Source organism: Copadichromis virginalis, linkage group LG23 (genome assembly GCF_057382275.1).
Source record: "Copadichromis virginalis isolate Kocher_CV1m ecotype Utaka linkage group LG23, C_Virginalis_male_GT1.1, whole genome shotgun sequence".
In the NCBI taxonomy this organism is placed as follows: Eukaryota; Metazoa; Chordata; class Actinopteri; order Cichliformes; family Cichlidae; genus Copadichromis; species Copadichromis virginalis.
This window is the reverse complement of record NC_140639.1, coordinates 33,979,198-33,996,942: the sequence shown is the minus strand read 5'-3', so window position 1 is coordinate 33,996,942 and position 17,745 is coordinate 33,979,198. Positions and strand designations below refer to the sequence as shown.

General features: G+C 41.2%; 2 protein-coding genes across 2 annotated transcripts in view; both read right to left on the bottom strand.

The window, feature by feature from the left end:
• klhdc8b (kelch domain containing 8B) overlaps window positions 1-6,541 on the bottom strand; it is a 269,063-nt gene extending 262,522 nt beyond the window's left edge. The window contains exon 1 of the mRNA XM_085449494.1: window positions 6,350-6,541. The gene's annotated coding sequence lies outside the window, so the exon portion shown is untranslated. The remainder of the gene's footprint in view (window positions 1-6,349) is intronic.
• Window positions 6,542-6,915: 374 nt separating this feature from the next.
• LOC146681445 (uncharacterized) lies at window positions 6,916-17,730 on the bottom strand. The gene is made up of 6 exons (XM_085448939.1): window positions 17,331-17,730; window positions 16,676-16,848; window positions 15,867-16,082; window positions 11,906-12,066; window positions 11,674-11,806; window positions 6,916-11,225 (listed from the first exon to the last, which is right to left on the bottom strand). The coding sequence occupies exons 1-6, from the start codon at window positions 17,608-17,610 to the stop codon at window positions 11,049-11,051; spliced, it is 1,140 nt and encodes a 379-aa protein (XP_085305065.1). The 5' UTR covers window positions 17,611-17,730; the 3' UTR covers window positions 6,916-11,048.
• Between the last annotated feature and the right edge of the window lie 15 nt (window positions 17,731-17,745).

Below are 17,745 nucleotides of genomic sequence, written 5' to 3'. Positions count from 1 at the left end.
CAGCCAATAGCGATTTTCCTTACTGAGGAGTTGGTAACACTGCGTAATAGTGAAAACATGCTAGCAGAGTAGCTGGAAGCAGGGAAAAAGCAGGCCTTGCTTTGTTCAAAGGGTTCACAGCAAAACCTCCAAGCATGACCTTTAAAAGGGGATCATTATTCACCTTGCCAGCTCCAGTTTTTATACTAGGGCTCTACTACAGTTGCTTTATATGAATAACATTCCCAAATTATCCATATTTATCTTGAACAGCTCCTCAGCTAATCTCCTAGACAGCAAAACTTTATTCTGTGGGCTAAACAAAAAGGTTAAACAGCTTCTGTGCTCAAAAATAGATATGTGAGCCTGATGTGAGAGTCTTCGGGCAATTTCACATAGAAGGCACTGCACACTGAAACCCATGCTGAGGTGTGAAGTACAAATGCATGGCCAATAGAAATGAAAGAATGACAGGAAGTGGTTGCATATGTCGATCAGGCACAACATTATGGCTACTGCCCTGATATAAGGTAAGTAACACATACACACCCGGCCGTCCACATGATGTAAAAGAAAACATGATCGATCAGAGCAGGACAACTTCTTTCATTGCATCATGGTCTAGTTCTGAAGCTCACGTTCCCGTTGTTTATTCTATTGGAACTGCTGACAGGGGTCAGCATGGGCAGCCTGACTGGCCTGCAGCTATCCAGCCGCATACACAACAAACTGTGATGCCCTGTGTATTCTGACTCATGTTTATCAGAACCACAATTCTTCAGCAATCTGAGCTCCAGTAGTTCATCTGTTGGATCAGACCACACGGGCCAACCAGCGCTGAGCCCTGGCCGTCTATGACCCTGTCGCTGGTTCACCACTGTTCCTTCCTACAGCCACTTTTGTTAGATACTGACCACTGCAGACTGGAAACATTTTTCCCACAAGAACTGCAGTTTTGGGGATGCTCTAATCCAGTTTTCTAGCCATCACAGTTTTGCTGCTCAGATCTTACACTTGCCCATTTTTCCTGCTTTTAACTCCTCAACTTGGAGGACAAAATGTTCACCTACTCCCTAATATATCCCACCCACTAACAGGTGCCATGATGAAGAGATAATCAGTTTTTTTCACTCCAATAGTGGTCATGATTTATGACTGATCAGTGTATATGGAAGGGCCCCTTGGTATCCTGTCTCTGTGACATCTTACAGATCCAAGAGTAGAAAAAAACTGTCTGAAAGCGATTGTTTAGATGAGTCTGAAGCCCACCCTTCTGACTCACAGGGATTACTTACAATACACTGACCTCATTATTTAGGTTGGATAAGTGTTCTCTTTAATATTCACTAGCCACATTTGTTACACTTTAATCTGTACAAAACCTAACATGTAAAAATTAAAGTTGTAATTTAACCAGGGCTAATTTACAAGTGCATTTCTTGGCTAACAGCAGTGGGGAAGTGCTGCTGTAACTGTAATGAGTCTGTCAGGTTGAGTATCTAACACAGTTTATCAGTTCATAAATAGGAGTTAATACATTTTCAAACACGTCCTACAAAGGAAACATACTCCCTGATTTAAATGTGGCCTCTGTCCCTTCAAAGTTGTCTTTTTTGTGCAGTGATGGAACCCCTCAGTGGTCTCTTCAACATTTTGATCTCTGCCTGGAACTCCTGTTCTGAACAATTTAAGGTTTGCATTTGTGATTCTACTAGATCCCTCCCACTGTGCCAACACACCAAAGAAAAGGCACACAGTTCAGCTCATTTTCACCAATTTTCCCTCTCAGATGCTTCAGGATGTTAGAAGTGTTTGACCCTCGGAGGAACCAATTTATGATGCAAACATGTTAATGTCACAATAAAATTACAAGCACGCTCTGGGTCACACTCTGAGCCTGGTGTGTCTACTTCATGTTTGGAGACTGCAGGCTGCTCTGCAGGAAACTGCTGTTTGGTTTGAAATCCAAAGCTCATCGCTGGTGATGATTCTGGACATTCAAGCATAGCAGGAATGCTGTGAGCACTGTATGACTGCAAGAGCTGACAACCTTGAAGGGAATAACATCTCAATTCATGGGAGCACTCACTCAAGTATTTGATCATGTCTCAAAAAAACTGAAATGATTTTTGATTTTTTTTTCATCAAATAACACACTATGTCAGAAAGTTTTTTAAAAACACTTGACTTGTTTTTCTGTTGCCTGTTTAATCCACTAAACGGTTCATTTCCTCTGCCAACATTTTGTTTTTATTGCTTTCTCTTTGTATCGCCCTCTGATACCATCCATGTCCAAGTCCTCATCATTAACAGGCCGGCTCACCAAACTGTCCGCTGTAAGCAGCCCACTTAATCCTCTGATGGGAGTACTGGCTATCTTCCACAATCATCTCTCCGGGTTAATGTCTGTCGCAGGCTGGTGTGTGTGTGTGTATGTGTGTGTGCGTGTGTGCATGTGTGCGTGTGTGTGAGCCAGGATATTTGTCACACACAACCGACACTACTTAAATCTGAAGGCACATTGTACTGTACACTCACACTCTACACTCTACCCCAGGGTAGGGGTGCCTCATTAGCCAAACAGGCATAAAACACTGCATGTCCAAATGGAGGTGTTTTATGCTGAATGCATACTAAACACGGTTACATAAGGAGCAACGATCAGTGTGACCCATAAAACATCCATTTTTTTAGGCATATAAATGTCATCTATACATCTGGTCAACGCATTCCACTGAAAGCCCGCATTCTCCTAAATCAGACTTAGTCATTTTAGGATAAAAGTACCTCATCAACAAATCCCAGCTCAGAAGAATTTTACTTTCAAACGTACATAACACCACAGTACAGTCCCTTACATTGTTTTTTGCAACTGTTTTTGAACACGTCTCTGTTTGTCTCGACCAAAAATATTGTGGTGTGCAGTTAAATTTGTGCTAAAATGCTGATTCCTGATGCTGTGTACTAAAATCCTGTACAGTGATGAGAATCCCAAACAAAACTATAAACTAACTGGTTTATTTTACACCTAAAGGCAGGAGGAGTTTTCTTTGAAAGAAGTAACCAATGCTTCCCATACCTAGACTATATTGAGCCAGGTCACCTAAGAATAATAACACCCACCATAGAACATTTTTGTATATTTATGGCATTTTTGTCATTTAACGGGCAACAGTCCCCTTGCTTTTACTTTGAAAGGTCAGTCCCCACTAGCGAGCTAGCTGACAGGCTGACCTGGGTGCTTTTGTGGCAGTTATCATTCAGCTGTCTCACCAGAGGGTCTGTCCTTTCATGGTCAGACAGATTCCAATCATAGTTCTTGTTCTGCTCTTGAACTCTAAGCAGTGGATTTATTATTATATAGTATTCAGAACATTATCATATATTAATTAATATTATAACATAATATAGACTAGAGATCTGCTGCAGTGAGCTGGCAGACTATCAGAATTAAAGCAAAAATTCAATCACGTAAGTCACATGACTGCTTCCACCCTGATTGTTGATCTGCCAGAGATCTTTTCATGTTAAAAGGGAGTCCTTCCTCTCCATTATTGCCAGGTGCTCACACACAGGGGATTGTTTGATTGCTGTAATATTGTAGTCTTCACCTTTAAAGGTGCAGTGTGTTAAATCTCACCACTAGATGTCAGTAAATTGCAGATTGCATTTCCAGAATTCTGTCCTCTTACCCTTCCTAGTTCAGTTGTATAATCTTAGTTACAGAGGCCAACAGCTCTGGCCTTCACTCATCTGTAGTGAGGGTATACTGTCAGTCCCACGTTCACCTCAGCTGTCAGTAGTGGGTGTCCGTGTCTATTTACTCTGGAGGAGTCTGTAAAATTTTGTGAAGTGGATCTAACCTTGTTGGACTTGGACACTAAAAAAACATCATATGATGTGAGAATGTAATCAAATCGTTTATCAGAGAGAAAGTGTGATTTTTAGCAGACTCAAGCCTAACATTAGCTGGCATAATTTTAGCTTTAGCCAGCTCACTGTCAGCTGTCCTGAGACAGACGGCTATTCTGCTGACAATGGAATAAATAAGATGTTTAGGGACATTTTAGTGTGTTAGAGCCCTGATGAGGTGTGAAGTGAGGAGGAAGAGCATGAGGTGGAAATGAGGGAGAAGAGAGGACAATGGTGGATGAGAAAGAGAGGATGAAAATATACATGTTATTTATGATCTTTAAATTAAAAATAACTTATAAGTTGTGCTACATATATGGCCACTTTCTAGTCACATACGTAAAATGCTATTAGGGGTCACGGTGATGTTCGTCTTGGCCACTAAATTTAAGATGGCAGGACAACATGATGGCGTCCACAAAACAGCACCTGCTCCTGTGTATTTTTAATTAATTTATTCTACATTTATGAGAACATATCTATTTGTATATCTATGAGCACAATATGTTTTCTATTAAATAACCTTTAAATATAAAGCACCTAAGGCTGGCTGTTGTTGTGAAGAAGTGATTTATAAGTAAAATTGAATTAAACTTAATCTCGGTTATCCTACTTTGATTAACCATAAAAGTGTCTTGAATTTTGTTATTTCTTAACCCACTGTCGCATATCTCCATCACAATATGAATGTGAGTAGAACAAAGGATACGCATGGATTATCCACAAGTCTGTGCAATCACACAGCTGATTAACGATGCGCCAGGTTACCACTGACTGTTCTCAGATGATGCTCTCACAAATGACAGCTTCTGCTCCCAAAATCCAACCATCACAAGCAACAAATAAGCAGTAATTTACGACTAGGGGCCATGCTGCTTTCACTAAATAACCATGGAATGACTAGAAAATATTGGTATAAGAGAAAAATAGTAGAAAATTTACATAAAAAGCAGAGACAGCTAGGAAAACAGGCTGAACAGATGCAAAATGTTGTCGCTCGCCCTGTCAAAAATCAGCTTCCGTTTTCATCATGTGGAGACTCGCTGGCAGGACCTCTTGTGGGCTCTGACCCGCAGCTTGAACTTTAGAATAAAATTATATGGAAAGTGGGTGACTCGATTGTTTATGCAGCACGAGTGGAAGGAAAGACTTGTAAATAAACGAATGAGAAAAAGTAAAGAACTTTTCCTCCTGCAGACAAAACTGAATTACAATTATGAGGCAAAATCAATTTGCAGTTTTTATGTCTTTTAGAAGGAAACGGTGAGGCATTCAAATTCATCCATTTATATCTAACTAGCTCCTATGCCAGCTGATTTAATTCATGAATAATTTCATCCTCAGAAAGTCCATTTGTCCTTGTCCCTCACTCTTTCTGTACAGCTGTACAACCTGCAGCCTCCCTGTGAGTCCTGATTGGAGGTGGCATTTTACTGGCACAATGAGAGCTGCCACTGCACTACGTGTCTCTGCTGGATCCAGCAAGACAGGCCCAGACGCTGCATGTCAGCTGTAATCCTCATTATGCTAATGAGCTTAGGAGCTATCATCACAGGTCAGATGGGAAAAGTAGCCCTAGCAGAGAGAGCGAGAGAGGAGATAATGGGAGTGGTGGAAGGTGCTGAACAAGTTGGAGTGTGTCAGAGAAACAACCTCTTTAACAGAGCAGACGGCAGCGGGAGGAGGGACAGCTTTAAACTCCTGGGATGCTACTCGGGAAAGGAAGCGAGAATGGAAGATACGGACGCAAAGGGACGTCTGCTTGTACCTGGAAGCATATAATCAGCTGTCTAGACACAAAGAATAAAGTTGAAATAAAAACGGCCAAACTCGGGAGCCCTCCTGCAACCGACGGACAAATCCAGATGTTGGTCAGCGCAGCAGATGGGACCCGCTGGTCTAGAGCAGACGCATCTGGATGGCTTTCCCCTGCAACCTCTAGCCCAAATCCCTGAATATGTCCTAAAAATATCACGCAGCACATTAAAATCTTTGCACTCCATCTGACAAGTACGACACAACCACTTTCCACAATTCCCTGATATCATCTGCCGCCCAAACTTGCAAAAAAGCAGCTCGTGACGGCCACTTAACAACTGATCAGAGTGCATGGATTCTTTTTGGACATGGCGTCCAAACAGATTTCTGATTGTCGCCTAAGCTTGATCCTCGCCCACCATCTTATCGCTCTAACAGCATCATCAGAATGTGGAGTGTTTGAGAGCGCCCGAGCCCACTCGCGTGCCCACTGATGGCTCCGCAACGCCCAGCGACGAGGTCTCGTACCAGCGGAGCCCATGTGCGCAGAGGTGAAGCGCTGCACTGCGCCAGCCTCCCACATCTGCACTTCCTTCGCGGTGCCAAAGGCAACAAAGTCCATACGTCCACCCGTGTGGCATTTGATCACATGGACTAAACGTCTAAAAGGGTGGAAAGTTTTGTTGGCAACAGTCCTTACCTCCTCCTTGTGTGAGTCACCGGTGCGTCGGAGCTCACCGGGGCAGCTCCGCGTAAACGTTTGGACACCCGCAGAGGACAGCGGCGGAAGCACCTGTTCAGTGAGAGAATCCAGCAAGACCAGCAGTTACCTCCGTCCTCCTCACACACACTGATTCAACATTTCTCCCGACTCCTGCCTGCTCCGCCTGTCCCTCGCCTTCGGTCTCCTCCCCTCACTCACTCACTCACTCACTCACCAGCGCGCATTTACGCAGTCTCAAAAAGACCTCGTCCCCCCACCCCCACCCCCCGTTGGCAGCTGTGCCTCTTCATCATCCTGAAGTGAAAACACCCAACTCATCGCCACTTTATTTTATTTATTTATTCATTTATTTATTTTTAAACTCGGTGCCTGCGTCGCTGTTTCTTGGCTGAGCCGCCGCGCAGAGCCAGCACCAGGTAACTCCAGACTCACCTGAAAGAAGGGATGGCGCGTCTGTAGGTGAAGCTGCTCCACAAGCTGCTCTGCTGCCCCCGCGTGGACTGAGGGAATTCTCGACATCCGCTTAAAATACGCAAAATACGTCAGAGTGGAAACGAGACTTTTATTTAAAAAAAACAAACAAAAAACTACACTTGTTACAAATGGGTCAGACCACACCCATCATCAAACTGTGATTTTTAACCTTTATATGATTTGAAAGTTCCATGAATGTTTTGCACAGAGGCGACTCTGTGTGTATAGGTCCAAAACAGTTCATTATGTATAGACTTCACATTGGGGAAGACGTTTACAAAACCTATGGATGGATTTTGTTGTTATTTCTGGTCTTATTCACTGATGTCCCTCTACAACAGAAGGAATAAATCAATCATCAGCAGCATATTTATCATGTATCAGAATCAGTCCTGACCTGGCTCGTCACAAGTCGAAGTGTCTGACCTCTGACAAAACAAAGCAGCTAATTACTGAATTGTTTGAGCAGAAGCATCTTACTAAATCCTCACTTCTAACACCTCAGTTAAAGCCAGCTTTACAATTTAATCTCATCCCAACCCACAGAGACAGGAAGCATTTTATCTCTCACACACAGACCTTATCATTCCGTATTCTGACTTCACCATTTTCCACATGAAATAAGCTCTGGTATCTGCAGGAGTGTTTGGGCTTATGAAGAAGATAAGAATATTTCGCTTTTACAGTAAAGTGTCTGCAATGGTCACAACTAACAGAGTCATATAGTACAGCTCCGTACTGACATCAACACTGTACCTTGTGTCATTGAGCCTCACTGGGTCTCCTTTCTCTCTCTCACACACAGACACACAGAGTTACTGATCATAATAATCATATACATGAGTTTTATCTGTTTACGTAAATACAGCACATGTCGGAGAGGTTACCTTTATGGATTTGGTTATACAATGTTGATGATATCAGTACATTGAAAGCTACAGTGCTATGTGAATGCATTTGTTTGCATTACACCAAAGGTTGTCTTATTTTGCTGTGCAAAAAAAACAACCCACTTGCTAACACGTGAAAATTAAAAGCATTAGCATTTTATTGAACATCAATGGGAGCATCTCCTTTAACAGTAGTCAAACCTTGGGAATTTCACCTCAGTACTCAGTTGTTCACAGCTGTGTTGGCTTTGTTATTACTAGATTTAATGTTGAAGTTTTGGTGCCTCCATCAAAAAATACAAACCTATGAATCAATGCAATATTTGACTGCATTTGTCAGAGGTTTTCACACATCCAGTGACCTAATGGTTCAACTTACACAAGTTATTGAAAGGTTCAGTGTTGTGATTAAAGTACAAATCAGTTTGGTTTGTATGAATAAATAAATTACTGAGGTTTAAGCATGGTCTTTAAGCATGTGTTAACTGGCACTTTGAAATAAAATTTAAAAATGCCCCAGTGTTCAGTGGAAACATGAATTCAGTGTCCACAGAAACCAACATGGCAGCTGAAATGACCTGATGTGTGCTGAGCTATGAGATCATTTTAGATCCCTCAAAGTAAAAAAATAAAAATAAAAAAATAATAAAAAAAATAATAAGGAAAATTCCTGTTCTTCTGAACTGGTTTAACACTAAATAATGCATTTATTTAGTTGATTTTCTCCAAATATTGCAAACATGTGCACTACATTTGGATGGAATCCCATCTTCAATAAATAAAATACCTTTAATTTACATCATTTTAAATAAAAACTTTTAAATATTGTTAAAACTTGATAACTGGAGAGGTTTTTTTTTAGTAGTAGTTACTGTCCGAGTGATTTTCCAGTGAGTATACAGGCTGTGATTTAGACCCTGACTGATACAAGTCAGCTGATATTATTGGCTGATAGCAGCATATTAAATGCTCTATTCAATATGTGCCAACCAAAACCTGGTTTTTAACATTACAAAGCAGAACATGCATTTTCTTTTTTTTTTCTTCTTTTTTTTTCTTTTTTTTTTTTTAAAAAAAAAAAACCTTCCTAAAAATCAGCATCAGCCCCAAAGAGTTCATCAGTCGGGTCTTCTGTGATGTTATCACAGCTACTAAAGCTTTCTCTCCAAACTTTTCTTATTAGTGTATTCATCAGCAAGGAAAACATCGGTGAAAATATGCTATAAAAAAAAAAAAAAAAAAAAGAAGAAGAAAAACAAAACAAAGAAAAAAAAAAAAAAAAAACACCACTCTATCTACATCTGGGTCCTTTATATTACTGCTCATTTGGCTGTCTGTTAAAAACTGACCTGAGAAAAACAAAGTCATTAAAGCCTCCCTGGAAGCTTAGCAATAAACATATTCTAAAAACCCTCAAAGCAAAAATTACCATAACTTCCTCCCAAATTCAACGTATTAGACAATTCTCTCAAGCATGCCTTTAAATAAAATAAAAATAACTCAGTGCAAACAAATTAAATGCAAATGTCTCTGCAGCTCAGATGTTACTCTCTACCATCTAACTGCTTCATTGAGCGCTCCATAGACACCGGATCCGATCAGGAGCACGATATGTACTCTTCTACATCTATTATGGTGACTTTTGACAGCAATATTAAACCAGGTTACAGCTCAAAGTTTGAGCCAACTGTCACAAAGAGTTACTTTATGACTGCAGTGCATTCAGAAGTAACGCATACTCAGTAATCAGATGCTTCAGTCACCTGAAAATATTCAAGTATTACCGCTGGGTTCTGAGTGGATGTAAACAGCGCCCCGAGAAAGAAAAAGGAGCTGAAGCAAAACCAACAACTAACATAAGAGCTGAAGAGCTTTTCTCCATATCTGACACCAATTATTCTGTCTGCCTCCAAATTCTGAGTTTGGCCAATTATACCGTGGAGTGATTAGTCACAGAGCTGTCGGTGTAATTAAAGAGTCCAGCCCGGCCAATTCAGTGCTCAACTGGGTCAAAAACATGGGTCCCAGTTCACTTTAGGACAGCAGACAGTGCAATCTGACTGAAGTGCTCCTTGTTTACACAGTTATCCTTTTTTATCAAGGATATGTGGTATTTAAACCGTTTAATGAATTGCAGTCCTGTTTACATAGCTGCCGCTTTTTTCTATGTCCACCTGTCCATATGTAACAGAGTTAATAATACATATGAAAAACATGCACTTACCTGTTCTTAATTATCATTTTAAGTGTGAATTTTATCATTTTTTTTAATTGTATTTTATTTTGAAAACCCAGAAACCGGATCTCACCCTAACGTTTAGAAGCTGCTAAGGCTTCCGCTCCTCACAGCGCGCGCTTGCACTGTGAGGGTAAGTCCGGTAATGAAAGGCTCTGGCATTTTTATGGTTTCTGGTGTGAATGTTGTTACATAAGTTATATATGTCGATGTATATAGGTTCATATTGATATTAGAAAGTTTCTGTGTAACTGAAACAAAGGCGGGTTGCTGTTAAATAGTGTTTCTGCCGTATTTATGCTCTTTGGCAGTTAGTCTTTGTCAGCCCCCTAGTGGTTGCTGCACATAGCAGGAAATGTGTTTGGATTTACCGTTTTTCTGTGCTTTTTGTGATGTTGCTTTACATTGTAGGAGCTACAATTGCCGGTACCACCAGAAGACACCTGTTGAATGTGTTTTATGTCTTCTGCAGGTATGTGAGCTTGTTAACAGCCATTTTGTCTGTAAAGCACAAGCAAGTGAAGATGTAATGCGCTATTGTTAATTTGTCCACTAGAGGGAAATGTTTAGTCGGTGGTATTTATGTTTATCCTGTTATTTTGTTTTATACGATTGTGGAATGTATTTTATTAGTCATAAGATTTCTTTTGTATACAAGCTCAGTATGACAGACTGTAAAATGGGAGAAATTATTATTTTCCACCTTTTCTTTATTAAAAAGTTAATTGTAAGTCTGTTAAGACAGCGCGCGCTTGCACTGTGAGGGAGCTACAATTGCCGGTACCACCAGAAGACACCTGTTGAATGTGTTTTATGTCTTCTGCAGAAGTAAACTGTGAAAAGCCAACCCTTCTGAGCGTCTGTGATTCTTGAAGAGCTGGAAGTGTTACACATATAACTTGTTTCTTCATGTAACCGCTTAATATTTGTGTTTGGATAAACTTTAGACTTTGAGCAAGTCTTCTGCTTTGGTGTGTAATAATCCCGCCTGCCTGTTAATCCTGTCTGCACTGCAGGTTGCCTCACAGACAAACTGATGTACTGTACAGGAAGTATGCAAAGTTTGAAGTGTGTTCTAGGTTGCCCCCTGCTGGACATTCTTCTCATAGTTTTCCAGACAGATGTGGACACGCTGAGTGAAGTAGCTGGGGTCAGAAATGGCCTGGAGGAGGTCGGTTTGGATCAAGGCGATATCATACAGCTCGGCGGTGCAGGCTATACGAGTGTCTGAGCCACCCGGATCCAAAAACACCTGCAACACACACACACACACACACACACACACACACACACACACACACACACACACCAAACCAGAGTAAGGTTAGAAGTCATGTTTAGTTTCTGGAGCTCTGAAGCAGCTACAGCCTACATCTCTGCATCTACCAGCCTGTACGCAGTTATGACACACAGTCTGGGGATTATATATATAATAGAGCCTCAAAATACATGACAAATACACACGTGTGAAACATACTGCAACAGGCTGGTGTACGGCAGTGAACACCTAGTGAGCCATGCCGAAAACAAAATGCCATCTCTAAATTACAGAAGCGTTGCATTCACAAAATCAACCCATTTCCAAGACCCTGTCTCCTCCTACAATATGAAATCTATTATCATGAACTAATTTGGTGTACTTTATTTTTCTAAACTCACCAGATATAGGCTGAACTGTGTGAGTAAAGCGGTGCTATTACCTTCGGGTTAACTATAGTATCCTCATCATTCTGTCGTATGTTGTCATCTATAAAGATGTGCTGTACGTGCTTGTCAAAGGGGTCGACCCACATTGGCTTCCCCCCACGGATGGAGAAGGAATTAGCAACCCACCTGGACAGAAAACAACGAATATAGGGAAAGGTTTGGAAAAGCTCAGAATAAAACCCCAAAATCCACAGCCAGGTTTTCTTAGAGAAGCTTTCTGCATACCAGTCATAGTGGTCCTGAAATCCTCCCAGACCCTGCACGGAGCTGAAGTACTCGTACAGACCTCTCTCTCCATCGCGAGAGGACACCCGCTCCTCGGCTCGATTCAGGACGATTCCCTTCTTGCTGCAGCGGATCTTGCCCGGAGTCACAGCCACGCTCAGCTGAGCCAAGAGCAAGAAGAAGAGTCAGAGATAAAGAAACGAGACGGAGAGCTCGTCTTTAAAAGAACTCTGTTGTAAGCAAAAACTAAAATAAAAATAAACCAATTATGTGATATTATTCTGTTATTAAAATAAGGCCTCTGGTAGACTTGACCTAAATTAATTGTGCAATCAGCTTAAATTCTTGCAGATGTGAAATTTTAAAAATGCTTTGGCAGCCACGTGCACAACAACTCTGCCATCCTGTACTGTGGATACTTAAAAATGTCCTCAGCTCTACCGTGATTCCTTTATTGTCTTGCTGACAAAGCATTTTTCTTCACCTACTTCATATCTTAGCTAAAAGTTGTCCTCTGTTGCCAGCGTGAGCAGAGGGGTTGGGGACAACAGGCACACAAACAGGCGTATCTGTTTAAATATCTTTGTGAGGCCGTTAATCAACAATTTCATCCAAAGTTTAGAAATGAAATCTTTACTCTAACCTAAATATACGTCTAACCTCAACCATAAAACCAAATTCAAACAAGGCTAGAATTTCAGGATACATAGAAACACACACATATGTTTTTATATTTCATTTCATTTTTAATATTATCAATAATTTATTTTATATTTATCTTTCTTTAATATTTCTTTTTTTTTTTTATTCCATTTTCCTTTTGTTTTACCAATATAAATGTAAAATGGACTTTTCTCCATTAACAACTTACTTTCCTGTAAAAACGTGACTTTTTACCCCTTTATTCTACTGTACCTACCTTTAAGTACTGGCAGGTCAATATAATTAAACAAATCTATTTTATCTGACATTACTATGTAACTACAGGGGAATTTTAACAACTAACGCTAACAAATACTAAAAGGTTATTTCCTCTATATTTGTATTTGATTTTAGTTCATTTCCACGGTTTTCCAAAGATCTAGGGTATTTTGTTATTACAGTTAATAACAAACATATCTATATTTAGTTTACTATAATAACCTCAGTTGGCCTTATATCTAAATACCTTTAAGCATCTCTGTGTGCTAAATGCTATTCGGCATATTCCAGCATGTTAACAGTGAAACATGGCAAAAAATAGATAAAACGTACACATCGCCACTGCCACTTTTTATATGTGCAAGTAACTCAAAGCATCACTGAGCTGAGGTACAGCTGAACACAGCTGTTCGTGCCCCTGACAACCTGTTATGTCACTAAAGACACGACATCATCATTGTCTCTTTTGTGTTCAAGCACAGATGGATGGATGACCTACGAGTAGTCGGTTTAACATTAACACTGGTTCTGAGCACCATTCTGCACACAGCTACTGCAGTGTTTCTTTACCGTTTGTCCCCCATCACTCTGCATGCTTTGCCTCACAGGGTCTGCTTTTCCCTGCTGAATCAAACACTGGGGATTTTCAGTGTACTCTACTTAAAACTACTGGCTTAAAAAGCTTAAACCATCATGTGGTGCATTTGCAACATACAGTCAAATCCAATGTGAAATTAAAGAGATGTAATAATAACTGGCTGTGCTGGTCTGATTTTACAATCAGGTACACAGATGCTACCAAACACAGTGATGTGGACATTAGGATGGAGTTGGCTTTAACTGTAAACTAACCAAGGTTAATGAACTCATTTAATTAAACACCTTTCCCCCTGTACACACATCCCCGCAACTTGACAACAAATACAGCAGAGCAGCTGCCCCCAAGTAGCAGGAAGACAACTCAAGTTCACAAAGTGAGCAATCACATTAGTTCCTGTGATTGATCTCCCCCCTGCTCCGTCTGTCTTGACACACAGATTAATAGCATCTGACAGGAGGCTGCTTGAATAAGATTTCCACTGAGCTCTTCTTCACAGAGATAACTGTGGCTGACAGGCTAAGTTTGAGGGCATCTCGTCCATCCTCCTCCACACATATCTATCCAGCCATCCTTTCCAATCTCTGCTTTTCTCTCCGAATCAATCGGTTCCACTGTAGTGCACTAACAGGTACACAACAGGTACAAAACCCTCCAGGTGACGAGTCAAGTGCATGCATGTTTGAGTCTGGGGAAGGTTTCATGTGTAAGAGCACAGAAGATCGTGCTCTGCACAAGATCTAGTGCACAATATCAACACCAATTTATCAGGCATAGTCTAAAATACCCCACCCACCCAAAAAAAAAAAAAAAAAGCTGAACAAATTACGATACTTGCAGCACAGCTACAATGAATTCTATTGGTCAAAAAATAAATTAATAAAAAATAAATTAAAAGAGCAACAGAGCAAGACATTAATAATAAGGCTTCTAATTACCGTGTCCTATTTAGTGTTTTTAAACAAGTGTTTGAAGTTGCCTTCTTCTATTCTTTAATGATGTGAGGCTTAAAGTGTAACTAAAATAAGTTCTTAAGTAAGATTAAGCATCAGCTCGATGTGCATGCAACATTAATAGCTTAAGGTTATAAGATTACATAAAAGACCTGGTTGGAGGTGACTTGGAGGTGTAGCTCCAGCTGGCTGTAGCTCAGAGGCAGAGCAGGTCATTTACTTACATTACATAAGTGGAAGGTTGGTGGCTCCAAATATCTTTGGGCAAGATGCTGACCCCACTACTTACTCTCTAATGCAATGTGTGAATGTTAGATAGAAAGCACAAAAACCTGCTTGTATGAATGCATGAGTGAGGCAAAAAGTGCTTTGAGTGCTCAGAGTAGGAAGGCACTATATAAGCACAACTTACAACTTACTTGTGTATCACTTCCAGGTAGTGATGACAGCAACAGTTATAAGTTGAGAAGGAAGTGAGACCAGTGGTGTGTATGCATCATTGTTCCAGTGGAACCATTTTGAGTACGAGTTCTCATGGACTAACGCAGTGAAGGCAAGAACGTGAAATGCAGCTTTAAAAGATGTGGGCTATGACGTCAGAATATACACTGCTGGAGCTTCTATATACTCATTCTGCCTTGAATAAATCAACATTGTAGGAACATATCATTTGGGTTGCCATTACTTCTCTGACTGACCTCTGGCTTTGTCTCTTATCTTCACGGTTTTGTTTTTCTGGTGTTCTTTAATGATAAATCGTAGGTAAGAACCTTCATATTTTGAGTCTGAAGGTGCAGGCAGGAATTTAAATGTGTCTCCATGAACGCCTACAACCGTCTTTCTCCTCTTCTTTTGGCAAACTATGTCCGTGGCTGATCTCCAGCCACATATGTAAAACACCATTAGTCAGATGGGAGATCTCCTTCCCAGCCCTCTGGACTCGAATATGGTGGAGTAACACTGTGGCAACCAGAAACTGCAAACCCGCTCCAGTATATTTTTAATGGAGTTAAGTTTATGAGAATGCATGAATGAAACATGAAATTACATGTGTACATTTACGAGTACAGTAGTTTTTGTATTAAATAACCTCAAAAAATTACTGCCTGTACCTTTAATGCTGGTAGCATTCGTTTCTGCACCAATTAAAACCTCTACTGAAAGAGCAACTTTTACAGTTGCTGCTGTCCCTGATTTATCTGAACAGGTTTTCATTATACGTAAACCAAATCCTGGAAATATTACCTCATATGAAAGGCACCCTGATTCTAAATGACTTATTTCAGTCCATTTAGTGTCTTGCAACTATAAACCTCTACATGTTGCTCCAAAAAGTGTCTTCTAGAACAATGACGGACAGTTTGTTTTTTTAAAACCAGTTTCACCCCTGCTCTTCCATTCATGCCATTTCTAACTTATCACATACGTTGTCATTATATAGTGCAGTCTCATCAAGTATTACAGCTGAATGTATGCCTGTGTTAGTTACCTTTAGCTGAGGCAGATCAGGGAACAGTGGGTGTGCCCCGTCGAGTGCTCGGGATACGGCTTTTAGCACGCGAGGTAGGTCGGTTCCAAACGTACGGAAGAGGATGGCAAACTCACGACCTTCCTGTGATAGATCTCTGAGCAGCTGGAAGAAGGACGGGAGGATCCAGTGGTACAGGCGTCCGTCTTCTCCTTTTACAGACAGGTCTCTGTCTGCCTGCAACAGACACAGGGCCACAAAGCAGTTAACACTAATTGCATCAACCTGTCAAGCCGGTTTGCAACAAGCGCAACAGCTGATTTAATCGTGGAAAGCAGCACTTGGCCGCTAACCCAGATGTAGACAGGCATACAACATCCTGGCTCCCAATCACAGGTGTGGATTTTCTATTCACACCAGTTATATAAGTAAGGTAAGGTAAAAACCCACAATAATACAGAGAAAAAATACTGTGGTAACTGGCAACGGTGTTAAGGAAAAACTCCCTTTTAACAGGAAGAAACTTTCAGCAGAACCAGGGTCAGAAACATTGTGTGAAAATTAACTGAGAAAATGAATGAATCATGAGTAAATATTAAATTGGTTATAGCAGCATGATAAGGCACAGCTTAAATATAAAATGAAAAACTGAAGAGCGCTGCACTTGTTTCCTCCCAGATGGCGCTGCACTAACAAAACTGCATCGCATATACGCAGATTCCAGGTGAAAAGGGTCGCTGAAAAATCAGAATCTGACAAGAAGGAGTAATTAGAGGGTAACGGTTTTGTCCCAGTGCCCCCGCAGCGACTCTGTCTATCAAGACACCAACCTTTACCCCATCAGGCCAGCAGAGCAGGTCCAGGTGCTCATCCAGAACCTTACGGAAGCGACGGCCAGCACCAGAGGTGAAACCAGGAATGCGTCCAAACTGGGAGTAGTAGCTTACAGCCTCGCTGCAGGGTGGGAGCAGAGAGGGTGAGTCACTCAACCACTCCCAGGTTCCTGTATAGAAACAATGACAACACAATAAACAACTGGACAAAGGAGGGTCTATTTCCAAGATTTTAACATGCACATTAAAATAAACTTCCCCTTTACTTTTTTGAAAAATCACTGCTTTTGTTTTGAACTCTATGTAAGTTAAACTGAAATAATAATTTTCATTCATTAATAAAATGTAACATGTCAACCCCTCAGCCTTGGTGGAACTTACATTCTGCCAAACATTAAAGAAAATAAGAATTTAATTTGCGTTAAATAAAAGGTAACCTGTCCCTTTGGATGGTATTCAACGTTTCCAATGATGCGTTTAATTTCAATCAAGCCCAAGTATTTGTGCGTAAAAGTATTGTTCCGGGGGTCTGACAGAGAAAGTAAAAAGTAAACGGTTCCCCCGTATCACCTGACTGACACACGCGCGCGCGCCCGGGCACATACATTCCTAGCATTCCCGCGTGTTGCTGGAAAGCACCATCCGTGTTTACCGTGTTTGTTCTTCTTCCCCCAAGTGACAGTGGTCAGAAAGTAGTCCAGAGCAGCCAAAGTCCCCTGACACGTCACGGCGTCCGACACCAGTATGGTGTTGTTTAGGTCAACATGTAGCACCAGCCTTTTCCTGGTCGGCTCGTGATGTGCGGTCCAGAGCCCCTGAGGGACTGTCAGCGCAGGGTCACGTGCCCCCCACACAGAAGCGTGGACTTCTTCGCTTTCTGTGCCGTCATGTTCTTCAGCTTGGCGCCAGCTGCTCTCACCGACATCCGACATGACAGCGTCGTTAGTGAACTGAGACTATCACAGACAGAAATTCCTACCTGACCGGCTTCAGGGTTGACTCATGGTTATTTACCGGTTCTCCCTTGCCTACTTTCTTCTTCTTCAGCCGCTCTGTGGCTGAATGCA